Source organism: Hemitrygon akajei, chromosome 4 (genome assembly GCF_048418815.1).
Source record: "Hemitrygon akajei chromosome 4, sHemAka1.3, whole genome shotgun sequence".
NCBI lineage: Eukaryota > Metazoa > Chordata > Chondrichthyes > Myliobatiformes > Dasyatidae > Hemitrygon > Hemitrygon akajei.
The window spans coordinates 169,634,318-169,659,292 of record NC_133127.1 but is presented as its reverse complement, the minus strand read 5'-3'; the positions used below and the strand labels follow the sequence as shown (position 1 = coordinate 169,659,292).

At 38.6% G+C, this 24,975-nt stretch overlaps 2 protein-coding genes across 2 annotated transcripts in view; one reads left to right on the top strand and one right to left on the bottom strand.

Moving 5' to 3' along the window:
* proser1 (proline and serine rich 1) overlaps positions 1-14,602 on the top strand; it is a 37,840-nt gene extending 23,238 nt beyond the window's left edge. Inside the window, exons 10-12 of the mRNA XM_073043930.1 lie at positions 2,324-2,762; positions 3,669-4,875; positions 7,157-14,602. Of these exons, the coding sequence (XP_072900031.1) occupies positions 2,324-2,762; positions 3,669-4,875; positions 7,157-7,276 (1,766 nt within the window). The 3' untranslated portion in view covers positions 7,277-14,602. The remainder of the gene's footprint in view (positions 1-2,323; positions 2,763-3,668; positions 4,876-7,156) is intronic.
* Positions 14,603-17,562: 2,960 nt separating this feature from the next.
* Positions 17,563-24,975, bottom strand: part of LOC140726924 (high-affinity choline transporter 1-like) — a 35,023-nt gene continuing 27,610 nt past the window's right edge. Inside the window, exon 10 of the mRNA XM_073043929.1 lies at positions 17,563-18,906. Coding sequence (XP_072900030.1) covers positions 18,439-18,906 — 468 coding nt within the window. The 3' untranslated portion in view covers positions 17,563-18,438. The remainder of the gene's footprint in view (positions 18,907-24,975) is intronic.

Sequence of the window (24,975 nt, the reverse complement as noted above, 5' to 3'; positions counted from 1 at the left end):
TTCTGAATAAGCTACAGCTGTCCGAGGGATTTTTTACATAGACCTGGTTTTTGGCTTGGTTTGTGATCTGTAATGACAGGGGTTCTAAATGAGCACTGATCTTTAATTGTTCTTCTTTGGCACCAAAAGACATCCTGCAATTCATTTAGTTGCAGAATTCCAGAGATTTATATATTGAATTACAGATAATCTGGAATAAGTTACAGGCAGGATGCTTATCCAGGGTTATAGATACAGTCATAGACTAAGTTTCAAACTGGAATTTAACCAGTGAGTTTGGGGACAGGTTGAGGTAAAGTTTTAAATTTTATATGAAATTTATCAGATAACTGAGAGTGAGCTGTTATTTTCCTTCAGGATATCTGAAACAGGGCTAGCAAGTTTAAGTCCAAGTTGTAAATATAAATGACCGCTGTTGCTTGTTAAGAGTTTATCATTTGAGTTTTTTTTTGAAGAAGTAACCAAGAAGACTGATGACAGCAGGATGTAGTGTGGTCAACATGGACTTTTGTAAGGATTTTGACGAAGTCCTGCAAGGAAGGCTAGGTTAGAAAGTTAGATCAGATACGATTCTGGGTAAGCTGGCCAAATGGATACAAAATTGGCTTGGTTGGTGGAAGCAGAGTAAGTAGTGGAGGGTTGTTTTTCAGATTGGATGTCTGATCAGTGATGTGCTGCAAGGATCAGTGCTGAGTCCACTGTTGTTTGTCATTTATCTTAACAATTTGAATGAAATGTTGTAAATAGGGTTAGTAAGGTTGCAGATAACATATAGGAATGAATGGTGAAGAGGGTTAACTAAGTTTACTAAGCAATTTAGACTAACTTGGGAAATGGGCTAGTTCATGGCAAATAGAAGTTAACTCTGTCAAGTACAAAGTTTTGCATTTGGGTACTTTAAACCAGGGCCGTACTTGCACATTAAGATCCTGGAAAATGTTGTAGAATGAGAAACTTAGTGGTATAGGTAGATAGTTCATTGAAAATATAGGCACTGGTAGATTGGTGTAGCAGTTTTGTCTTCATTGGTCTGAGCTTCTTGTGTAAGAGTTGGGACATCATGTATGGTTAATAGGGTGCAGACTAGATTCAGAGCATGTTACCAGGACTGGTGAATTGGAGCTGTAAGTTGGCTGGGTAAGCTGGAATTTTTACTGAGGTGTGTAGGAGTCAGATGACCTTGTAGCAGTTTATAAAATCAAGAGGGACACAGATAGGGTGAATGGCTACAGTCATTTTCCAGGGTAAGAGAACCTGTAGGTTTATGGTGAGAGGGGAAAGATTTAATAGGGATCTGAAGGGCAAGACTTTCCACACAGAAGGTCCTGAGTACATAAACCAAACTGCCAGAGAAGTGGGTGAAGCAGGTACAATCATAACATTTAAAAGACATTTAGACAGCTATATGGATGGGAATGGCTAAGAGATGTGGGCCAAATGTGGGAAAATGGTGCTAGCTCAATTAAACAACTTGGCTGGCATAGGCTATTTGGGTGAAAGGGCATATTTTCAAGATGTATAACTGACTCTTGAACTATCTATGTATAATCTGCATTTAAAACTGTTTATCTCCATCTAAACCAGGTATTCCCAACTGTTTTTATGCCATAGACCCTTGCCGTTAATCGAGTGGTCTGTGGACCCCCAAGTTGGGAACACCTGATCTAAACAGAAGACTGGAACGTGATGATCATTTGTGTCACTTAGAGATTGTCTTGTCAGTTTCAGTGGCGTTTCCAATGTGTGAAGGGAATATCTTTGAAGCGATTATTGGTTATTGTTATTTGTTCCGTATTCAAATCATGTTGAGAAAAGGCACAGTAGCATAGTGATTGGCACACTAGGTTTACAGTTCCTGCTATTGATCAGTGATAGGTTCAATTCCTGATAAGGGACTTGTACTTCCTCCCCATGACAATGTGGGTTTCCTCTGGGTTCTCCAGTCTCCTCCCATGTTTCAAAGGTGTACAGGTTAGGGGTAGTGAGTTGTAGGCATGCTATGTTGGTGCCAGAAACGTGGTGACCTGTTCGGTCTGCCGAAGGATCTTGACCCAAAACGTCAACTGTCCTCTTTTTCCATAGATGCTGCCTGGCCTGCTGGGTTCCTCCAGCATTTTGTGTGTGTTGCTTGGATTTCCAGCATCTGCAGATTTTCTCTGTTCAAGAACAATCACTGTTGATTTGATTTGGCGCAAATGATGCATTTCACTGTGACAAATAAAGTTAACATAATCTGATCTATTCACTATGAAATTGTGTGGTGAGGTTTTAATAGTTTTTAATATGTTACGAATATTATTTTAAAGGGATTTTTTTTTTCCAGCTTTTTCTAGGTCAGCGGGCCAACTGAGTTACAACTCAACTGCTGCCAACTTGCATACAGCTGCATTTTCACCACATGGATCTTATCCATCAGCTCCTGCAACACCAATTGCAGCACCAGCACTTGTACAGTCTCCTGCAAATCAGCTAGGGTTTGCTTCAGCGCCAGGTACACCCGTCTTTTCAAGGCTTGGCACGTCTACTCCAGTATCTGCTGTTTTTGCAGCTGCCCCTCCAGTAACCAGCACTTCTGTTCCATCTTCTTATCCTGAGTGTCAGAATCCAACAACTGTGATGTCAGCAGTCCCACAGACATCCCAGGCTCTCAATGAAATAACAGCAGCAAATGCAGACACACTCATTCATAGCTCAGCTGCTGCAGGGCTAACATCAAGCTACAGCAACACAAACTGCAGCTCTGGAATGATGCTACAAACTGGGTGAGTCCCTTGTTGATTTCTCAGTGCAGCTATTACATCCGTTGAACAAGAAAAATAAAAACGGGTGTGTTGTTACTAAAGCTAGTAAATCTCCCTTGTTAAAATTTGATGCGTACTTTGTTTCTGTGCTTTCATTTCTGTAGTATTTGCTATAAAATTATTATTTTTTTTTAGAAACAATGAATTGTTATTTGTTTCAGAGATGCTGAATTTGAGTCCTGTAGAAACACAACAGCTGAATCCAATGCAGGATAAAATGAATAACGTTTTAACAAGTTGTTTGCTTGCAGAAGCAATCGTATATAAAAGTTATACCTCGTTGGCTTCACTGGATGTTTTAATAGAAGCACCTAAAGTGACTGCACAGTGTATTTAGTATTCTGGAAGAAGTAGACTGTCCTAAAATTTTCTTTAGATAGTTTGATCCAAATTTCAAGCAGTGCATTTTAGAGCATATCAGATTTATTCCTTAAATCCTCATTTTATAACCAGATATAAATCTGCATCTCTTGCTACTAAAAACAGCTTCATTGCAATTTCTCCTAACAAAAACCTCATATTTCTTACATTGGGTGAGGTAAATAAGTCCAATATAATTTACTGTTTTGTAAAATTAATTCTTTATCTCAAAACTGTCCACACAACCTAATATTTTATAAGTTAGGGGTTTCATTTTTTCTGGAATTATATTTTGAAAGTGAGAATTTTTCATCTTGAATGGTTGTTAAATTGTCAAAAATGTACATTCCAATTGCAAATGTGAATGTTTCTTTCTAAACATGAAGTACATATAGTCTAGTTACGTAGAGTTTGTGAATGATGTTGTAAATTATGTCTTTATGAGTTTTCTAATTGTAACTATCCAAGTTCAGTAATCGGATTTAACATTGGATTCTCATTTTTCAGTTTATCCTCAGGTTTTCAGGCAGGTGATGGTTCTAGCAGCTCTCCATGCATGAGCAACTCTTTCCCAGGTCTCGTATCCTTCCCAGGAATGTCTATGTTTTTTCAGAACCAGACTTTATCTGCTGCTACATTGTCTGCCCTCCAAGCTGGAATGAGTGTTGCAAATCTGCCTGGACTTCAGTCTATTGCAGCTGCAGCAACCTTGGCGGGAATGCATTCTTCTGGGACAGGTACATCTCTCTCTGCACTCCAAAATAATATGATGGTAGCAACAGTGCCTGGCCACCAGTCTGTTACTCCGGTTGCTGGACTCCAGTCTATTGCTGATGTTGTCTCTCCTCGTGGACTCCAAACAACAGCATCTCTAGGTGGACTACAGCCAAATGGAGGTTCAGCGTCTCTTCCTGGATTACAGCCTGCAGTATCTCTGGCTGGATTGGGATCTGCTGCAGCCTCTCCAATTGGATTGCAATCTAGTTCTGGATCTCCAGCTGGACTACGATCTACTGCAGCTTCTCCAGCTGCACTGCAAGCTGCTGCCTCTCTTGCTGGACTGCATGCTGTTGCTGCTTCTCTAGCTGGATTGCAGTCACCTGCTGTCTCCCAGTCTCTCCCTGCATCCATTTCAGAATTCCAGACCATTGCTGGTTCACCCTCTGGCCTCCAGCCTCCAATCTCTTCTCTCCCAGGACTGCATCCTGCCAGTTTTCCTAGATTGCAGTCCTCTACATCTTTCTCTGGACTTGAGTCTATTGTTGTAGCTGCCTCTTTGGCTGGATTGCAAACTACAACCAGTACTGTATCTCTTCCCAGCCTTCAGACAGCTGTACCAGTCTCATCTCTACCTGGGCTTGAGTCTGCCATGGCTGCTGCTTCTTCCCTACCTGTTCTTCAGTCTGCTTTGGGTGCTGCTACGTTACCTGGACTTCAGTCTTTGGGTGCTGGGTCTCTACCAGGAATACAGTCTGTGGTGGGTAGTCCTGCACGTTCTGCTATCCAAACCTCTATAAGTGCTACCTCATTTTCTGATCTCCAGTCTACTGTGAGCACCACTTCTCTGCCTAGTGTACAGTCTGGAGCAAATACAGTGTCGACAATGGATCTGCAATCTACTGTAGATACTACATCTTTACCAGGATTTCAGACTACCATGGGTACTGCATCTCTCCCTGGATTGCAATCTGCTGCACAGTCAGGTTTACTTCAGGTAATTTGTGTGAGATATATGTGACTAGAGACAAGAATTCTTTTTATTTAAGATTTTATATGCCTGGATTGAGACAAAATGTCATAAATACAAGGCTTAGGGAAATGAGTTCGACAATAGAGGATATGAATTAAATTTGGTTTATGCTGGCCAGATTGTAAATTGAATGTTTTCTCTCTTTCATATTCCTTAGCTGTTTTCCCAATAAAAGTATGGTGGACAGTGAAGGAGGATGTCTAAGGTTATAACAGGCTTTAGATCAGCAGAGAAGGACAGATGGAATTTAATTCAGACAAATGCAAAATGATATGTTTTAGGAAACTAAACCAGGTCACAATTTACACAGGCCCTGGGGAATGTTGTAGAATAGATAGACCTCAGGATACATGTTGTACCCTGAAAGTCACAACAGTGGTAGATAAGGTAATGGAAAATGGTGTATGGCCTTGATTACCTTCATCGAATAGGTACTGAATATAAAGTTGGGTCATGGTGTTATAGCTGTTTAGAATACTGGGGAGAACCCACCAAGAATATTACATGCATTTCTGGTTCTCATACTTTAAGAAGGATGTTACTAATCCAAACCACATATAGAAGAGATTCATGAGGATCTTGCAGGGATTGGAGGATTTGAATTACAAGGAGACACTGGATAGGCTGGGACTCTTTTCTGTGCAGTGAAAGAGACTGAGGGGTGACCATATTGAGGTTTATGAGAGGCATAGATATGGTGGATGGTTGCATTATTTTTCCTTCTAGATATTGGAGTCTAAAACTAGAAGGCACTGCTTTAATGTGAGAGGGGATATATTTAAAGGGGACCAGAGTTAATCAGGAGATTTGAAAATGGGGTTTGGTTAGTACATTTTCTGAGGTTTTGAACGTGAAAATTTATTATAATTGATCATTCCAGTCAAATAATTGAATGAATCAAAGGAGTATTAAAATATTTTAAAGATCCATAAGAATGTGAGTTAGTAAGGAGGAGAGAGGTCTACCTACGATAATAGGAAACACCAAGATGGAAATAAGTGGAAAAATTTTGTCAATTTTAAAGAAATGGGTGTGATATTTAAATAAAGTCACTGGAAAAATATATTGGATTATAGTAATAGTTCAAAAGGGGAAAAAAAACAGATTCAGAGAGATTCTGTTCCCAGGCCAAAATAGTACTACCCTCAGTGGCTACTTTATTCTATTGTTGTTGCCCATTTACTTCAAGGTTTGACGTGTTGTGCATTCAGAGATACTCTTCTGCACACTACTGTTGTAACACGTAGTTACTTGAGTTACTGTCACCTTCCTGTCAGCTTGACCTCCCTCATTAACAAGGTGTTTTCACCCACAGAACTGCCAATCACTGGGTGTTCTTTGCACCAGTCTTTGTAAACCCTGGAGACTGTTGTGTGTGAAAATCCCAGGAGATCAGCAGTTTCTGAGATACTCAAACCACTTCATGTGGCACCAACAGTCATTCCTTGGTCAAAGGCACTTAGATCGCAATTCTTCCCCATTTTAATATTTGGGCTGAGCAACAGCTGTTTTATTGTTACACATAAAGAAGTTAATCTGTTTACATATACCTGAAACACAGGGTTACAGATCATCTAAGTAAAAGATGAAAGTCTGCTTTTAAAAGTCATGTTTGATTTGTTAGAAAAGTTTGACAACCAAGGATAGAATGAGCAAACTAACAACTGTTCGAACACGGAGCTTGGGACTGTGTTTATGGGCAGAATGGTGACATTAGCCAAAGTGTGCCCTAATCTTGGCTTTTCTAAAGTAGGGAAGGCAGTACTTAGTAGTGAGTGCAGCTTAATCATTCTCCACATCCCATTTATTGTTCATTGTTCTACAAGCTCCTAAATTACAAATTTACATGTTCTTCTCATTCTTTCTTCATGCTGAGGATTCAAGCAGGTGAATACCTTGTTCTTTCCAAGCTTGCTGTCTTAAATCTCCCTTTTCCTTGGGTACTCAAACTTTCTGTTTCTTCAAAGTATTTTAATTAAGAGTGATCAATTAAGCAGATATAAAATGAGAGCTTTATATGGATCATTCAAGGTAGAAGTGGAAGAGCAATTGAAATGAGAGTAACATTCAATTCTGAGGTACCTTCTAATTAACTGTCATTCGTATGAGGAGCAGTGATTGGATTGATGTAGCAGTGTGTAGTTAATTAAATTTACGAGTAGGTTATTAGCCTAATTGTACAAAATGAATCAATCTGTTTAGTTTCTGGCATAAGTAATTAAAATGTGATGCGCTGTCTTTTCAGGCACATTCAACTGGATCTGTGGAGAACTTCCCAAATCAGGGCAGCAATGGTTTTGCATGTTATCCCTCCACACCTACAACTCTGTATTCTCTGCAACCTTCTCAACTAGGGTGGCAGTAAATAGTGGACTTGTTTTGAGCATCCTCTTGGCTTGAGATTTGAATCTGTTGAACTTATCCAGCTTTTTTGACTAGGCATGCAGTAAATTTAGCAGTGCTTGCAGCTGAAACTTGCTATTTTTTTAAAGAAAAAATTGGAAAGTTAAAAGAAAAAAGTAGGAGATAAAGTTACACAAGAGTTCTACACATGCTGGAAGTTTTACATGTGTATGTAGGAGAGCTTCCACATTCCCTTGTGGAGGAACAAATTTAATTCTGAAACTATAAGCCCATTGTAACTTTTTTTTAAACCAAATATCATGGAAGTGGATCAGATCATGTTTAACTTTCTGTGTATCAAGTAAATTATTCAAGTGTCCAGTTATCATTCTGGTAAATCCAGGTTATAGTATCAGCAAGGCCAATATGTCCCTTCAGAAGTGTGATGCTCTTGTGTGAGAATATTTGGAGTCTAATATAATTCTATTATATAATTTTAACTCAACTGTATTTTAATCATCTGAATATTTGCTGTTGAGAAATAGCTCAATATAGCAGTGTCTCATTTACATATATCCAGAGGATTCGAGTACAAGATCTCATTTTAAAAGTCAATTGTATGAAAGATAAAAAATGCATTGTACTATAGTAGCATCTTAAAGATTAAAGATTAGCTTTATTTGTCATATGTACATCAAAACAATAACATGCAAGAAAATGTGTGGTTTGCATCAATGATCAAAACGACCGAGGATGTGCTGGGGACAGTCCACAAGTGTCATCATGCATCCTGCGCCAATGTTGCCTACCCACAACTTACTAACCCTAACCCATACACCTTAACTATAGCACCTAGAGGAAACCCCCACGATCATGGCAAAAAGGGCATGAATTGATCCTGGGTTGCTGATGCTGTAAAGCATTAAGTTAACTGCTACGCTACTATGCTGCCGCTATTTCCAAAATCCAAGATGCATTTGTAAGCAAGACTTAGGATATACTATTTGACATGTTTTGTCTGGAAATATATCTCTGGAGCAAGTGCTACCTTTTACCAAAATATAGTTTCTGATGTTCTATTCATATGATTGCCTAGTTCCACATTCAGCTTGCAAGTATGATTTAAAGAACTTTTGCTTTCACCAATATAAAGGCATAACTTGAAACCATTGTAGAAATTTATATAAGATAGTAGTTATTCTGTCCAAAACAAGATTCGGATAAGTTTAATTGTGGGCACTTTTGGCAGAATTGTCTGTTGGTCCTAACATCTCCAGCATTTTTTATTTTCATACCAGATAGGTTACTGGACTGGTAGCTAGAATTTTGGAGCCACCATGGCTGTGTGGGAATTTTAAATTGAATAACTAAATATTGAATTTTTAAAAAAAATCTAATCTCAATAATGGAAGTACAAAACTTCAAATGGTCCTTAAAATTTCACACAATTCTTTGTCCTTGTCTGGTCTACCCTGTATGTGATTCCAGGCATATCAATGTGCTCAACTCTTAACTACCTTCTCAATACAGGAGCAATTCAGGATTTGCAGTAAATGCCAAGAACAAATGAATAAAAGCAAAAAAATCAGAGTGATACTGTATTCTGATGCGTGGACCGTTTCACCAGGATCAAAATTGCTGCAAATAAAATTATGTTCCCCTTTAAATCCCATATACAGAATGAGAGGAAAATCAAATTACCGGTAATGATTAATAGATTTTTTTGTTTCGTGTATATTGAAACATACAGTGGAATGTGTCATTTGCAACAAATCAAATCAGCAGCAATTGTGCTGAATTGCCAAACTTCAAGTGTCAACATAGTAAGCCCTAACTTAAACACCTTTGACATGTGAGAGGAATCCAGAGTGTCTGGAAGAAACCCACTCTGTTTACAGTGAGGACATACAAACACAGCAGCAGGATTGGAATCCGGATCTTTCAGCTGATGCTGTAATAGTGTTATGCTGACCACTATGCTACCGTGCTGCTCCTGTAAATTTGCTGAAGTCTCTCATGAAACTCATGATCTTTTTAAGCAAAAGTGTTGCTGTAATCCAGTACAACCTCAAAGCCATGAATGTTTTAGATTGAAGAGATGAGCTTAATTTTCTTTTCGAATACTGTGGAGACACCGTTCTCACCATCTGGTGTCAGGGACCACTGAATACTTGTTGATTTGGAATTGTGATTGTTGAAAGTGATGCCATGCTGCTGTGTGAAATCAAGTCTAATTTATTGTGGTAGTTCACAAAAAAAAGGTTCCTAAGTGTAGACACAGTATTCGATTTGGTAAGGAACCAGGAGTTTTTGTTTATTCCTGTAAGTGGTTAGACTCTGGATCTTGCTACTAATTAAGATATGTTAGAAACCATACATTTAAGCAGAGCTAGATATAAATTGGATGAAATATGAGCAATAATGTTAGATTTTGTAAGGAAATAGAATTACTAATAGAAATTTGATTAATATTGATTCATTTTAATATTTTTAAATGACTATAAATATACTGTACATGCTAATGAAATATCTACTGTGACTTTGTATAGTCTATAAAAGAAAAAAACATTTTTTAGGTGCTACTAATAATTCTACGGTGAGTGTTGATTGCTATAATATTTCGAGGCAGTTCTATTAAGAAAATAATAAATTGCTGGCATGTTAATCAGAGTTCATACACCTCATCATGTTTTTTTCAGAAGGTTCGTGTTGAGATGAACCTTGGTTCAGCTACTGATTATACATTCCCTGTGTGTATTTGTTCTATAGAAACTATTGTACAAATTGAACAATTTTTTAAAATATTTGTGTGCTCCAATTAAGAGTATTCAACTGCAGTACATTTGATATTTTAGATGCTCTATTGTGGTGATGTAGTATTCTGTGTAAGCGGTTAAAATGTATTCTCATAACCAGGTTATATTTAATTTAACAATCATGGATTTTGCCAATTGTTGGTATAATAGGGTATCAATTTTAAAAAGATTTTTAAACCTAAAGCTGCAAAGCTTTTAAAAAGTTGCACCCTTAATATAGTTTTTAAATTGGTGCAGAGGGTGCTAGTGTATGAGAATGCTATAACAGGCACTTTCAGAAAGTTACTCTTTTATACATGTATAATGGTGTGTATCAAGGTAAACATAATTGATTTGGGTATATTTTACATACTTGAAGGATAAAATGGACTTTACCATGAATATATTGCCTGTATGTTACTTCTGGTTTTTTGAGTTTTTAATGTCTTGATAAAGTGCAAACATTTATCAAAACATGATTTTTTTAAAAGTGTACACTTACCTGCCTCAGAGTATTCATTTGAATTTGTGAAGATATTTACAAATTATTCTTTGGTGCATAAATTATTGTCCAGTTACCTTAGTCAGATGTGTCTCTTACCATTTTATACCAATACAAGTAGGCACTTTTGATCTTTGAATATTCAGGGTAATGGAGGGGAGTGTCTCAGTTGATAATGCAAAAGTACAAATAATGCAGATCATATTAATATGCATCAGGTGTGTTTTATTTCTTAAAAATTCATATTTCATTAATTGGCTTGTAGCAGTTGTAGGATTGAAGGATCATTGAAGGATGTAACATTCCTACTGCACTATGAATTGAGCAATGTGATTTCCTTCCACCGTATTAGGTTCTAGAGGACATGCATTTTAAGGTGAGGGGGGAAGGTTTACAGAGCAATGCGGGACAACAGAGAGTGGTTGATGCCTGGAATGGGCTGCCAAGCCAGGGTTAGTGGTAGAAGGAAATACAACACTGGTATTCTATGTAGACACATGAATACAGTGGTATGCAAAAGTTTGGGCACCCCTGGTCAAAATTTCATAGTTAAGTGAGTAGAAGATGAACTGATCTCCAAAAGTCATAAAGTTAAAGATGAAACATTCTTTTCAACATTTTAAACAAGATTAGTGTATTATTTTTGTTTTGTACAATTTTAGAGTGAGATAAAGGCAAGGAGCACCATGCAAAAGTTCGGGCACCCCAAGATATATGAGCTCTCAGATAACTTTTGCCAAGTTGTCAGAACTTAATTATCTTGTTAGGGCTATGGCTTGTTCACAGTCATCATTATGAAAGGCCAGGTGATGCAAATTTCAAAACTTTATAAATACCCTGATACCTCAAACCTTGTCCCAACAATCAGCAGCCATGGGCTTCTCTAAGCAGCTGCCTAGCACTCTGAAAATTAAAATAAATGATGCCCACAAAGCAGGAGAAGGCTATAAGAAGATAGCAAAGCGTCTTCAGATGGCCGTTTCCTCAGTTTGTAATGTAATTTAAAAATGGCAGTTAACAGGAACGGTGGAGGTCAAATTGAGGTCTGGAAGACCAAGAAAACTTTCAGAGAAAACTTTGTAGGATTTTTAGAAAGGCAAATCAAAACCCCTGTTTGACTGCAAAAGACCTTCAGGAAGATTTAGCACACTCTGTGGAGTGGTGGTGCACTGTTCTATTGTGCAGCGACACCTGCACAAGTAAGACCTTCACGGAAGAGTAATCAGAAGAAAACCTTTCCTGAGTCCTCACCACAAAATTCAGTGTCAGAAGTTTGCAAAGGAACATCTAAACAAGCCTGATTCATTTTAGAAACAAGTCCTGTGGACTAATGAAGTTAAAATAGAACTTCATGGCTGCAATTAGCAAAGGTATGTTTGGAGAAAAAAGGGTGCAAAATTTCATGAAAAGAACACCTCTCCAACTGTTAAGCACGGGGGTGGATCGATCATGCTTTGGGCTTGTGTTGCAGTCAGTGGCACGGGGAACATTTCACTGGTAGAGGGAAGAATGAATTCAATTAAATACCAGCAAATTCTGGAAGCAAACATCACACTGTAAAAAGCTGAAGATGTAAAGAGGATGGCTTCTACAATGGGATAATGATCCTAAACACACCTCAAAATCCACAATGGACTACCTCAAGAGGCGCAAGCTGAAGGTTTTGCCATGACCTCACTGCCCTCAACCTAACATCATTGAAAATCTGTGGATAGACCTCAAAAGAGCAGTGCATGCAAGACGGCCCAAGAATCTCAGAACTAGAAGCTATTTGCAAGGAAGAATTGGCAAAAATCCCCCAAACAAGAATGGAAAGACTCTTAGCTGGCTACAGAAAGCATTTACAAGCTGTGATACTTGCCAAAGGGGGTGTTACTGGGTACTGTCCATGCAGGGTGCCCAAACTTTTGCTTTGGGCCCTTTTCCTTTTTTGTTATTTTGAAACTGTAAAAGATGGCAATAAAGTAATCTTGCTTAAAATATTAAAGAAATGTGTCATCTTTAACTTTGTCTTTTGGAAATCAGGTCATCTTTTACTCGCTTAGCTATTCACAGTAACAGAAATTTTGACCAGGGGTCCCCAGACTTTTGCATGCCACTGTACGCAGAAATGTGAGGCTGTGGAATCAGATCTTCCTCCTTCAATTCCATTCAATGTGCTGGTCCTAAGTATTTTAAATTATATTTTCATCTCCACCTGTTTACTGCAGTTGAAGTTTCTTCTGCAGCTGAGTTCTTATCATTGCTTATGTCTGATAGTTTTTCTTCATGGGTGACTCGTGTGATTACACTCCTTACTTTGGCCATTTCATAGATTGCATTCAGCACTGTCAGCTTCTAAATAAATTCTAAATACTTTCCCTCACTAACATGCTTTTCTTAGAGAATCCATAATTAGCAGTAATGAGGATGAGCAGCAGCAGTATTCAATTAGAGAACCATTTCTGTTTGAGAATGAAATGGCCCACCCACACTGTTTTCTGGCTGAAGTGATCCCTAGGCATATTAAAATTTTTCTCAAATGAAGGTTTTTTACCTTGCTGCTTTGTTGAATCTCACAAAATTTGAGCTTGTAAGTTGATTATCTTTGCCTTTAACATTTTGAGGCCCAAAACTTGTTCAGTCCTGATTCCCAAGATCTTAATCTTTCACCCCTTGAATCATTCCAATGTTGCTGTGTCAAAATCCTCATGAGATCGCCTTTGTAGATATTTTTTAGACAAACCACTCAAAGTCAAGCAAATCAAGTAAGATCAGTGTCTAAAATTCAGAGCCATCTATTCACTCATACCATACCTTCACTGAGAATTGTTTAATAGTCATGCCTTTCTTCCAGATTCTGAAAGCATTCAAAATTCTTTTGTCCCACTTGTCCCAGTATTAGGGATATTTACAAATGTATGTGTGGTTCAATATGACAAGGATGCAGTACTCTACCAACTGTCCAGATTATTTATAAATGACAAAACACAGTTTTAACTGTTTGATCAAATTCTTGCTGTTGTCCAATGCATTCTCCAGAGGCAGAATCATACCCATAGCAGGATAAATGTGAGTCAACTGTTTGAAAAGTCAAGAATAATAAAGGTCAATCAAAGCTCCACCCATTAGTCATGCTTCCATTAGTACATCCAGCTAAACTTTGAATATGCCTCAAATGCCTTAGCATTCTGCTGTCTGGGGGATGTTTTAGATATTTATCATAAGTGTATTAGTAATTAAACTTCCAGACAATAAAAATTTAAATCAATTAACTATTTTGTATGAATGAAAATGATTATAAAAGGTGCTGTTCATTTTACTTACACTGGGTTCCATTTTTACAGAAGCAGTGATAAGAATGCCTTAGTGAAACAACAAGTAATTGGATGTTACATTGTCATATCTGGTCAATATTTCTAAATAATTAGATTTTCAGTCTTACAGATTTTTGTGTTGTAAATAGAGGCCATTTACAGCCTGTCTCATGCAATCAATAAAGCTTAGTTTGGCATGTAAGCTAAAAGAAAGAAAATTAAAGTGAGAATTAGAAAAATTTTGTGATTTTTAAAATATGCAACCACTGTACCACAAATTCAGATTTTTAAATTGCATGCATATTCTTTCCAATGAATAACGAGAGTGAATTTGACCCTTCTGTGGTATTCTAAGACAGGAAATAATCAGTTCACTCACAAATGAATTGTTGCAAGAAGGAACACTTAGCATAATACTTTATCACTGCCAAGGGTTTTCCAATATGACAGTAATCATGACATCGATTTGTAACATTGGCACAATAATTTACAAAACCTGTGGAATTTCTACAATCTTTCAGAAATGAAAAGATCTCGCAGCTTTGTTTTTTTTTGTCATCTATTTAGTTTTCTTATTTTACAGTATGTATCTGACTGCTTCCTGTGTTTCTTTGGTACATAAAAATTGTATTCAATTTAATAATCTACTAAAGCAATTGCATGTAATTAGGCTTGTGAAAGATTGCCTTTGTAGTGATATAATCAACTGAATAACAAGTTAAAAAGCTTTGCAATAAAGCATTTTTACTATACAATGTATCAGTGACTTCTGTGTTGTAAAAGTTACTTTCATATAATTTGAATAATTAGCATGTGCTAATATTACCTTTTCCATATCTCCAACCTCCATCACCTATATGGTCCTTGACTCTGTTGTTAGGTCATTGAATTTGGACTTTTTTATTACTCAGTGAGGTTCAAATTGCAAAGTTTTCCCCACTGCCACAGATCTAATCAAATTTTTAGTGATGTTTAATGTGATTATCCTTCAACTTTATAAAACAATTTATCACCATTTTCTCTGAGAGCAGGGGTTCCTGACCTTTATTATGCCATACATCAATACAATTAAGCAAGGGGTGTGGGGACCCCAGGTTGGGAACCCCTGTCCTAGAACACCCCTCTATCATTATTTCATCCAATCCTATTCTAATTTCTGGAGTAGAACTACCTGTAACGGATTTCCTTCTCGATTCCATGCCATAATCTTTCGTGTCCCTCATCTCACCACTGCGCCCAAAGGATTGTGCTCATCTTTGCGTAATTATCGTTGCCTGGCAACATCATCTATAAGGACATTATCAGTTTTCATATGATATACCCTTCATTGTCTGTAAATTGTCAGAACACTACATGTTCTCTGTAGTCTTTTAGGGATAAGCCTATATTTATGCCATATTTGGATAAAACTTATTTTGATAAGTAAGCAGAAAGAAATTTTAAGTATCTACCAGACTAATGTGAAATAAAAACAAAAACACAATACTAAAGGATTCAGCACTATCGAGAGAGGCACTTATCACTACTGGAAAAGTAAGAAATGTATTTTAAATGGAAAGGGAGGAATGTAATAAATTGGAAACCAATATTGTGTAGGTGCCACAGTGTTCATCACCACCTGCTATTCCTCTACCTGACCAAGGAGAATCCCAAGCAAGATGATCATTATCAAGTATTTCTTGAAACTCCTCTTAAGGTTGCATCAGATAACACTCTTATTAAGCATAGTCTTCTGAAATTGAGGGAATTATTTGACAAAATATGATGGAAAGTCCTCCAATGTATTTCATGGTTCCTTTAAAATTCTGTCAATTGCTGGCTAGAATCCCTCAACCATCAATCTCTTGAACCAGGGAGGATAACTTCACTTGCCCCGTCACTGAACTGTTTCCAAAACCAATGGGCGACTTTCAAGGACTTTTCATCTCATGTTCTAGTTATTTATTTTTCTATTCCTTATTTGCGGTTTGTTGTCCTTTGCACATTGGTTGTTGGTCTGTCCTGTTGAGTGTGGTCTTTCATTGATTCTATTGAGTTTCTTGGATTTACTGTGTAGGCCCACAAAAAAATGAATCGGGGTTGTACATGGCGACATGTATGAACTTTGATAATAAATTTACTTTGAACTTTAAGAAGCAACAGTGAAAATTCAGTATTGCTTTGACTCTATCACTCAGAAACACGTTTTATATGCCTGTTCAGCTGTTTACTGTAGGCAACATTGCCAGCTGAAGCTTCAGCTGTCAACATGGTGTGATTTTAGAGTCTAAATTGATTTCATTGGCTATTTGGAAACATAGAACTGGCATTGAAGCAAGTTATCCGTAACTCTGAGTAACTGCCTATGAAATAGTATTCTGGGTTTGCCCAGTATCTTATGTATGGTAATAGATATTGATGTATATCATGCTGCAGTTAGGCTAATTAATTATCCATTCCAAAACCCTTGTCACATGTTAATTTAATTGACCTTATATTCTCCCACATATAAAGATAAAGCAGATGGTCACAGTCTTTTTCCCTGGATAGGAGAGTCTAAAACTTGAGGGCATAGGTTTAAAATGAGAGGGGAAAGTTTGAAGGGACATGTTTACCACACAGCGTGAGGTGAGTATATAGATAGAGTTTACAGAGGACTTAGAAGTCCCAATGGGACTAGCTCAGGAAAGTAATTTGGCGTTGTCTAGACTTTGGTTGGTTCAAGGACTTGTTTTCGAGTTGTGTTATTGTAAAATTTGTGAATTTAAAACTAACTTAATGAAAACTGTGTTCATTATGTTCTTGCATCTTAAATTTATAAAGAATAGCCTTTCCTATTTTGGAAACCATCAAATCAGAAAGAAGTAGAACAGGGCAGTTTCAATTTCCACATCTGGATATAAAACTGCCTTATGGTTATAACAATGTGCGGGTCTGAGATTCCTGAACGCTTCTGCAGATTTGCTGGTCAGGATAGTGGAACCAAAGTATGCTACAGAAACGCAGAATAATCTACATTTCTTCAGGGTTACCAAGGTGTAGAAATTCCCCTGGGCCAGAATTTCCTGCAGAACTCTTCAACTGCTAGGCTTCCAGTACCAAGCTTTTTGTCCCACCCCATGGAGCTGGAGAAGGAAGCCAGAAAAGATCTCTCCATCACTAACATGTTCTACCATTGCCTCCATCTTTTTCAAACTGATCTGATTGGCTTTCTGTACAACACACATGCTGATACCTCATGCCCTCCAGACCCAGAGGAATGCCCTAATGTGTTGAGCTTTATGCCTGGAGTTTACTGAGAGCAAAGATTTGTAAAACTACTCATTATTCAGACAGGTATTTGAACCTTTAGATCTCCACTCCCAACATGAGTGTGCGGGTATGTGGAAGACATCTCAGAACTATTGCAGATATTATGGTTTATCCTTGAAAGATGTTGACCTCAAAGACCTTGGCAATCTGTGCTGTGTTTTTCTCCTTTTCAATAAGGGTTCTCATCAGGTGGCAATAATGAAATCCTGTGACATCAAAGAAGTTGAGCAGCGAATAACATTTTAGAATCTCAAGCCATTGTCAGAAAATAATTTCAAATGTTACAGACTGCAGGGAACATTGGAACATACAAAAGTTTAAGGTAGAAATTGAAGCACTGTAATCTTAAAAATAAAGGATTAGAATTTATTTTAAAAAATTGATGGAATTTGGAAATCTGTATAAAGAAATGACAGCTCACAGAATTTTATTTTTAGGACTAGAGTAGTTGTTAGGTAGTAACTATGGAGCTCTGTTGCTCCCTGTATTTGCACAGTTCCTCAGCTTGTCTGCGAAAGATGCCTTGGAAAGGAGAATGGTTGTTGACACATTCAAGAGTGGACTAGGGTATTGCAGTGAGAAGATTGAGGGTTTTATAACGATAAAATCAATTGCAACTACTGATAACAACAGGGAGACGGAGCTTTGAATATTTTCTGTAAGTTTTATACATTTTATTTCTGAAGGAACTTGACAGTAGCAGAAGATAAAAACACAACTATAGTGCAGCTTATGTGGGGTTCAATGGTAACATTCATCCCAACCTCACTTTAATGATGCTGAACTGCACTGCTAGTAATGAGAACAAGCTATAGTATATTCTGAGCTTTCAACCTTTATCCAAGGGCAAATTAGCTAAAATCTCTGAATAAAATATATTTGCATAGTTAATTACTTTATACAGATGATCCTCCTACAACCAAGATCTCACCTGAGATCACCTCAAGGTCACTTTTTAAAATATTTCGTTAAAAGATGCCAGCCAGGAAAACAATATGGAAATGTCTAAATTAATTGTGTCAAACAAGAAAGATTTCACAGCACTGTCGTATCTTGACCATCCTAACCATTGTGTCTGAAGTCTGAAAGCGTAATTAATAAATTTTCCAGATTTCCTGTAGTGCTCTGTTAGTAGCATAATTAAACATGTATTCCTTATTACGTGGAAATGCAGCAAAGTATTATAATTAGTGAGCATTATATAAGCTCAACAAACTGATTTGAGTAAGAAAACCAAATTCCACGTTCTCCTCCACCAGTGTGATTGTGCTGTGTGTTGTATGCCTATTACTATTCTAGTTTATTGATGCAATATTTCAGTGTTTCTCATCTCACCTGGACTTCCTGTCAGGGTAAACACAGTTACATAACTCTCAGGCCATTTAACTTTGCTGATACGTGACAATACTACGGTTGTAATCAAAGAGCAGAGCATTGCAAATGTTTTATAAGGGAAAGTCTGAACATAATAGTCGTTTTGGAAATAACCTCCAGGATAGTGGATAATGGGTGGAAAATGAAAAAGGGGTTCACCTCCAATAATCCTGAGCAATGCCCCTATTAAAACTCCAGTGACAAATCCAAGTCTATTCACGCATGGAACATACAGAGCACAAACAAGCTGTGGAAAAACGACAACATACACAATGTCGGCGCTTAATGCATAAAGGCCATAAATGGTGTTAGTGAAGAGAGCAAGGACAGTGGCCAGTACTGTCACCAGAAGGACTGTGGTTTTCATCACATACAGGATTTCCTTCTCTGAGGCCTGGAAATAAGAAGAAAATGGGCACTATGAGAAAGAGGTCTCTGTGAACATTTAGGAGAATGTATCAGACCTTCAACTTTCAAACACAAGAGACTCGTAATGAAGGGTTTCAGCTCAAAATGTTGACTGTTTATTCCCCTCCAGAGATGCCACATGACTTGCTGAGTACCTCTAGTATTTAGTGCGATGCAACTTTCAAACCATCTGAATGTTACCAGTCTGGCAAGCCCTGCCTATTGGAATAGAGTTGAGCCAAGCAGAGCAGAAGCCTGAGCAAAAATACTTGGTTAGATCCACTTTATAACAAAGGGTTTAGTGAAAAATGTCATCTGTACATAACACATTTATGCTTCTTGGAATCGTACAATAGAAAAATGATGAAGAAAATGAAACAAAAACAGTGAACACTGAAAACCCTCATCTGGTTAGGCAGTATTTGAAAAGAGAACCCACTGTTGGGTCTCAACCAAAATGTTGACATTTTTTCCGCCTCACAAACACTGCTCGATCCACTGAGCTCCTTCAGCCGAGTAATGCTCTGGATTCCAGCTTTTGCAGTTTTCTGTGTCTATGGAGTTAACACTTCAGGTTCAACACCTTTCATCAGAAATCAGTAGGAAGATGAAGAAAATGTCCCATAATTTTCATGTTTTTAAGAGTAATTCAGGCAGTGGGATGCTCCTCCTGTGAGATGTGGGATTTCAGTGTAATTAACGGTCTCCCTGATCGGCGCACCCAGCTTCAGGTTTCTGGGTCATCGCGATCTCTTCTGGGGAAGATGACCTGCACAAAATGAACACTGACACCTGAACCCGAGAGGGACCAATATCCTTGTGGGCAGGTTTGCTGTGCTGTTGAGAGGGTTTAAACCGAGCTGGCAGGGGATGGGAACTGGAGTGTTAGGGCTGTCTACAAGGCACTACAGTGTGTAGTGAGACTGTGAGCAAGTACAGGCAGATAGGGCAAAATTGCAGTCAGTAGGATGAGGTGAAGTGTAATGTGGGGGCAAAGCTCAAAAGAGTGAATGAAAGACTGAATGTGTTATATTGGAATGCACACAGAATGCAGAATAAGGGAGATGTTCTTGTAGCACAGTTACAGATTGGCAGGTATGATGTGGCCATCACTGAGATGTAGCTGAAAAAAGATCATAGTTGGGAGCTTATCATCCAAGGATAACCATGTATCGAAAGGTCAGGCTAATAGGAAGGGGGTTGAGGTGCCACTTGGTTAAAAATGAAATCAAATCCTTACAAAGAGGTGATGTAGGCTAGGAAGGCATAGAATCATTGTGGGTAGAGTTAAGAAATATCAAGGGCAAAAGGACCCTGATGGGAGTTATATACAGGCCCCTGAACAGCAGCCAGGATGTGGGATATAAATTACTACGGGAGATAAAAAAGGCATTTAATAAGAGCAATGTTACGATAGACACAGGGGATTTCAAAATGCAAGTAGATTGGTAAAATCAGGTTGGTGCTGTATTCCAAGAGAGGGAATTTGTAGAATGCCTATGAGATGTCTTTTTAAGGCAGCTTGTGGTTGAGCCCGTTAAGAGAAAGGCAATTCTGGACTGAGTGTTGTATAATGAATCAGATTTGATTAGGAAGATAAAGTTAAAGTAACCCTTGAGAGGCTGTGATCATAATATGATAGAATTCACCCTGCAGTTTGAAAGGGAGAAGATAAAGTCAGATGAATCACTATTACAGTGGAGTAAAGGGAATTACAGAGGCACAAGAGAGGAGCTGGCCAAAATTGGTTGGAAGGGGACACTCGCAGGGATGATGGCAGAACAGCAATGGCTGGAGTTTCTGGGAGCAACTTAGAATGTGCAGGATACTTTCTAAAGATGAAGAAGTATTCTAAAGGGAGGATGAGACAACCACAGTTGATAAGGGACATCAAAGACAGTATAAAAGCAAAAGAGAGGGCATATAATATAGCAAAATTGCGTGGGAAATTAAAGAATTTGGAAGCTTTTAAAAGCCACCATAAGGCAACTAAAAAAAACCATAAGGAGAGAAAAAATGAGACACAAAGGTAAGCTAGCTAAAAATATCAAAAAAGATACCAAAAGCTTTCAGAAATATAAGGAGAAAAAGAGAGGCAAGAGTGGATATTGGACCATTGGAAAATGACAGTGGAGAGGTAGTAATGGGAGACAAAGAAATGGCAGACAAACTTAATAATTTGCATTAGTCTTCACTGTGGAAGACATTAACAATATGCAGAATTTCAAGTATCGGGGGCAGGAGTGAGTGTAGTTGCTATTACTAAGGAGAAGGTCTCGGGAAGATGAAAGGTCTGAAGGTAAATAAGTCACCTGGACCAGATGGACTACACCCCAGGGTTCTGAAAAAGGTAGCTGAAAGAGATTGTGCTGACATTAATAATGATCTTTCAAGAATCACTAGATTCTGTAATGGTTCCAGAAGATCAGAAAATTGCAAATGTTATTCCACTCTTTAACAAGGGAGGGAGGCAGAAAGAGGAAAATTAGGGCCAGTCAGCCTGACTTCAGTGGTTGGGAAGGTGTTGAAGTCCATTATTAAGGATGAAGTTCCAGTGCTTGGACGCGCATGATAAAATAGGCCAAATCTGCATGGTTTGCTTGAGAGGAAATCTTGCCTAACAAATCTGTTGAAACTCTTTGAGGAAATAACAGGCAGGACAGACAAAGGAGAGTCACTGGATGTTGTTTACTTGGATTTGCAGAAGGCCTTTGACAAGTGCTGCAGATGAGGCTGCTTAGCAAGGTAAGAGCCCGTGGTATGACAGGAAAGATACTAGCACAGATAGAGCATTGGCTGATTGGCAGGAAGCAAAGAGTTGGAAAATACGGGGGGGTGGAGAAGGTACTCTGGTTGGCTGTTGGTGACAAGTGCTGCTCTGCAGGTGTCAGTATTGCGACCACTTCTTTTCACATTATATGACAACTTGGATGATGGAATTGACGGCTGTGTGGCCAAGTTTGCAGATGATAGGTGGAGGTGCAGGTAGTGTTGAGGAAGCAGGGAGTCTGCAAAAGGGCTTGGACAGATTGGGAGAATGGGCAAAAAATTGGCAGGTGGAGTATAACATAGGGAGTGCATGGTCATGCATTTTGGTAGAAGGAATTAAGGCATAGACTATTTTCTAAATGGGGAGAAATTCAAAAATCAGATGTGCATAGAACTTGAGAGTCCTTGTGCAGGATTCCCTAAAGGTTAACTTGCAGGTTGAGTTGGTAAGGAAGGCAAATGCAATGGTAGCATTCATTTCGAGAGGACTAGAATATAAAAGCAAGAATGTAATGCTGGGAGTTTATAAGGCATTAGTCAGACTGCATTTGGAGTATTGTAAGCAGTATTGGGTCCCTTATCTAAGAAAAGGTGTGCTGGCAATGGAGAGGGTCCAGAGGAGGTTTGCAATAATGATTCCAGAAATAATAGGGTTAACATATGAGGAGCATTTAATAGCTCTGGGCCTGTACTCACAGGAGTTTAGAAGAATGAGGGGGGATCCCATTGAAACCCTTTGAATATTGAAAGGCCTAGATAAAGTGGATGTGGAGAGGATGTTTCCTGTAGTGGGTAAGACTAGGACCAGAGGGCACAGCCTCAGAATAAAGGGATGTCCATTTGGAACAGAGATGAGAAGAATTTATTTAGCCAGAGGGTGGTAAATCTAGGGAATTAATTGCCGTGAATGGCTATGGAAGCCAACTTATTGAGTATATTTAAAGCAGACATTCATAGGTTCTTAGTCAATCAGATCATCAAAGGTAACCATAAGAACTTGGACTTTAAACTATAGGAGCAGAATTAGGCCATTTCGCCCAACAAGTCGCTTAACCATTTTCATCATGGCTGATCCATTTTCCCTCTCAGCCCCATATAGTCTCCTGCCTTCTCGCTGTATCCCTTCATGCCGTGACTAATCAAGAATCTATTCACCACTCTCTGGCTAAAGGGAAAGGTTGAACAAGTTAGGTCTTTATTCTTTGGAGCATAGAAGGTTGAGGGGGGACTTGATAGAGGTATTTAAAATTATGAGGGGGATAGATAGAATTGATGTGGATAGGCTTCTTCCATTGAGAGTAGGGGAGATTCAAACAAGAGGAAGTGAGTTGAGAGTTAGGGGGCAAAAGTTTAAGGGGGAATTTCTTTACTCAGAGGGTGGTAGCTGTGTGGAGTGAGCTTCCAGTAGAAGTGGGAGAGGCAGGTTCGGTATTGTCATTTAAAGTAAAATTGGATAGGTATATGGACAGGAAAGGAATAGAGTGTTATGGGTTGAGTGCAGGTCGGTGGGACTAGGTGAGTGTAAGCATTCGGCACGGACTAGAAGGGCCGAGATGGCCTGTCTCCATGCTGTAATTGTTATATGGTTATAAAGAAATTCCTACTCATCTCCATTCTAAAAGGACGCCCCTCTGTTCTGAGGCTGTGCCCTCTGGTCTTAGACTCTCCCACCATAGGAAACTTCCTCTCCGCATCCCCTCTGTCGAGGCTTTCCAAAATTCAATAGGTTTTAATGAAGACACCTCTTATTTTCCTGATTTCTAGTGAGTGGAGGCCCAGAGCCATCAAACACTCCTCATTTGACAAGCCTTTCAATCCTGGAATCATTTTTGTGAACCGCCTTTGAACCCTCTCCAACATCAGCACATCCTTTCTCAGATAAAGGGCCTAAAACTACTCACAATACTCCAAGTGAGGCCTCACCAGTGCTTTATAAAGCCTCAGCATTACATCCTTGCTTTTATATTCTAATTCCCTCAAAATGAATGCTAACATCACATTTGCCTTCTTCACCACTGACTCAACCTGCAAGTTAATCTTTAGGGAATCATGAACAAGGACAATCTTGGCACCTCAGATTTTTTAATTTTCTCTCCATTTAGAAAATAGTCTACGCTTATATTTCTTCTGCCAAAGTGCATGAGCATACACTTCCCGGCACTATATTCCATCTGCCACTTCTTTGCCCATTCTCCTTATCAGTCTAAGTCCTTCTGTAGACTCTCTACTTCCTCAGAACTACATGCTCCTCCACCCATCTTTGTATTTTCTGCAAACTTAGCCATAGAGCCATCAATTCCGTCATCCAAATCATTGACATATAATGTAAAAAGAAGGGGTCCCAACACAGACCTCAGTGGTATCTGGCAGCCAACCAGAAAAGGCTCTATACTTGCTAGTATCTTTCCTGCTTATCTTGCTATGCAGCCTTGTGTGTGGCACCTTGACAAAGGCCTTCTGGAAATCCAAGTACACAGCATCCACTGATTCTCCTTTACCTGTCCTGCTTGTTATTTCTTCAAATTATTTCAGCAGATTTGTCAGGCAAGATATCCTCGTAAGGAAACAATGCTGACTATGACCTATTTTATCATGTGCCTCCAAGTACCCCGAAACAACATCCTTATTAATCAACTGCACCATCTTCCTAATCACTCAGACTAACTATTATATACCCCATCTTTGGCTTTTATGTTGGCTTTGACTTCTCTTGTCAGTCATGCTTCCTTTATCCTGCCTTTACAATACTTCTTCCCCTTTGGGATCCATATATCCTGCACCTTCCAAATTGTTCCCAGAAATTCCAGCTATTGTTGTTTTGCCATCATCCCTGTCAATCAATTTTGGCCATCTCCTCTCTCATGCATCTGTAATTCCCTTTACTCCACCCTAAACTGATACATCTGACTTTTCCTTCTCTTTCTCAAATTGCAGGGTGAATTTGAATATATTATGATCACTGGCCCCTAAGGGTTCCTTTAATCAATTCCAGTTCATTGCACAACACCCAATTCAGAATAGCTGATCCTCTAGTTGTCTCAACTATGAGCTACTGTAAAAAGCCATCTCATTGGCATTATAGAAATTCCCCCTCTTGGGATCCAGCACCAACCTGGTTTTCCCAATCTACCTGCATATTGAAATACCCCATAATTACTATAACATTGCCCTTTAACATGCATTTTCTATCTCCCATTGTAATTTGTAGACCACATCCCTACTACTGTTTGGGGAACTGCATATAATTCCCAATAGGGTCTTTTTACCTTTGCAGTTCTTTAGCTCT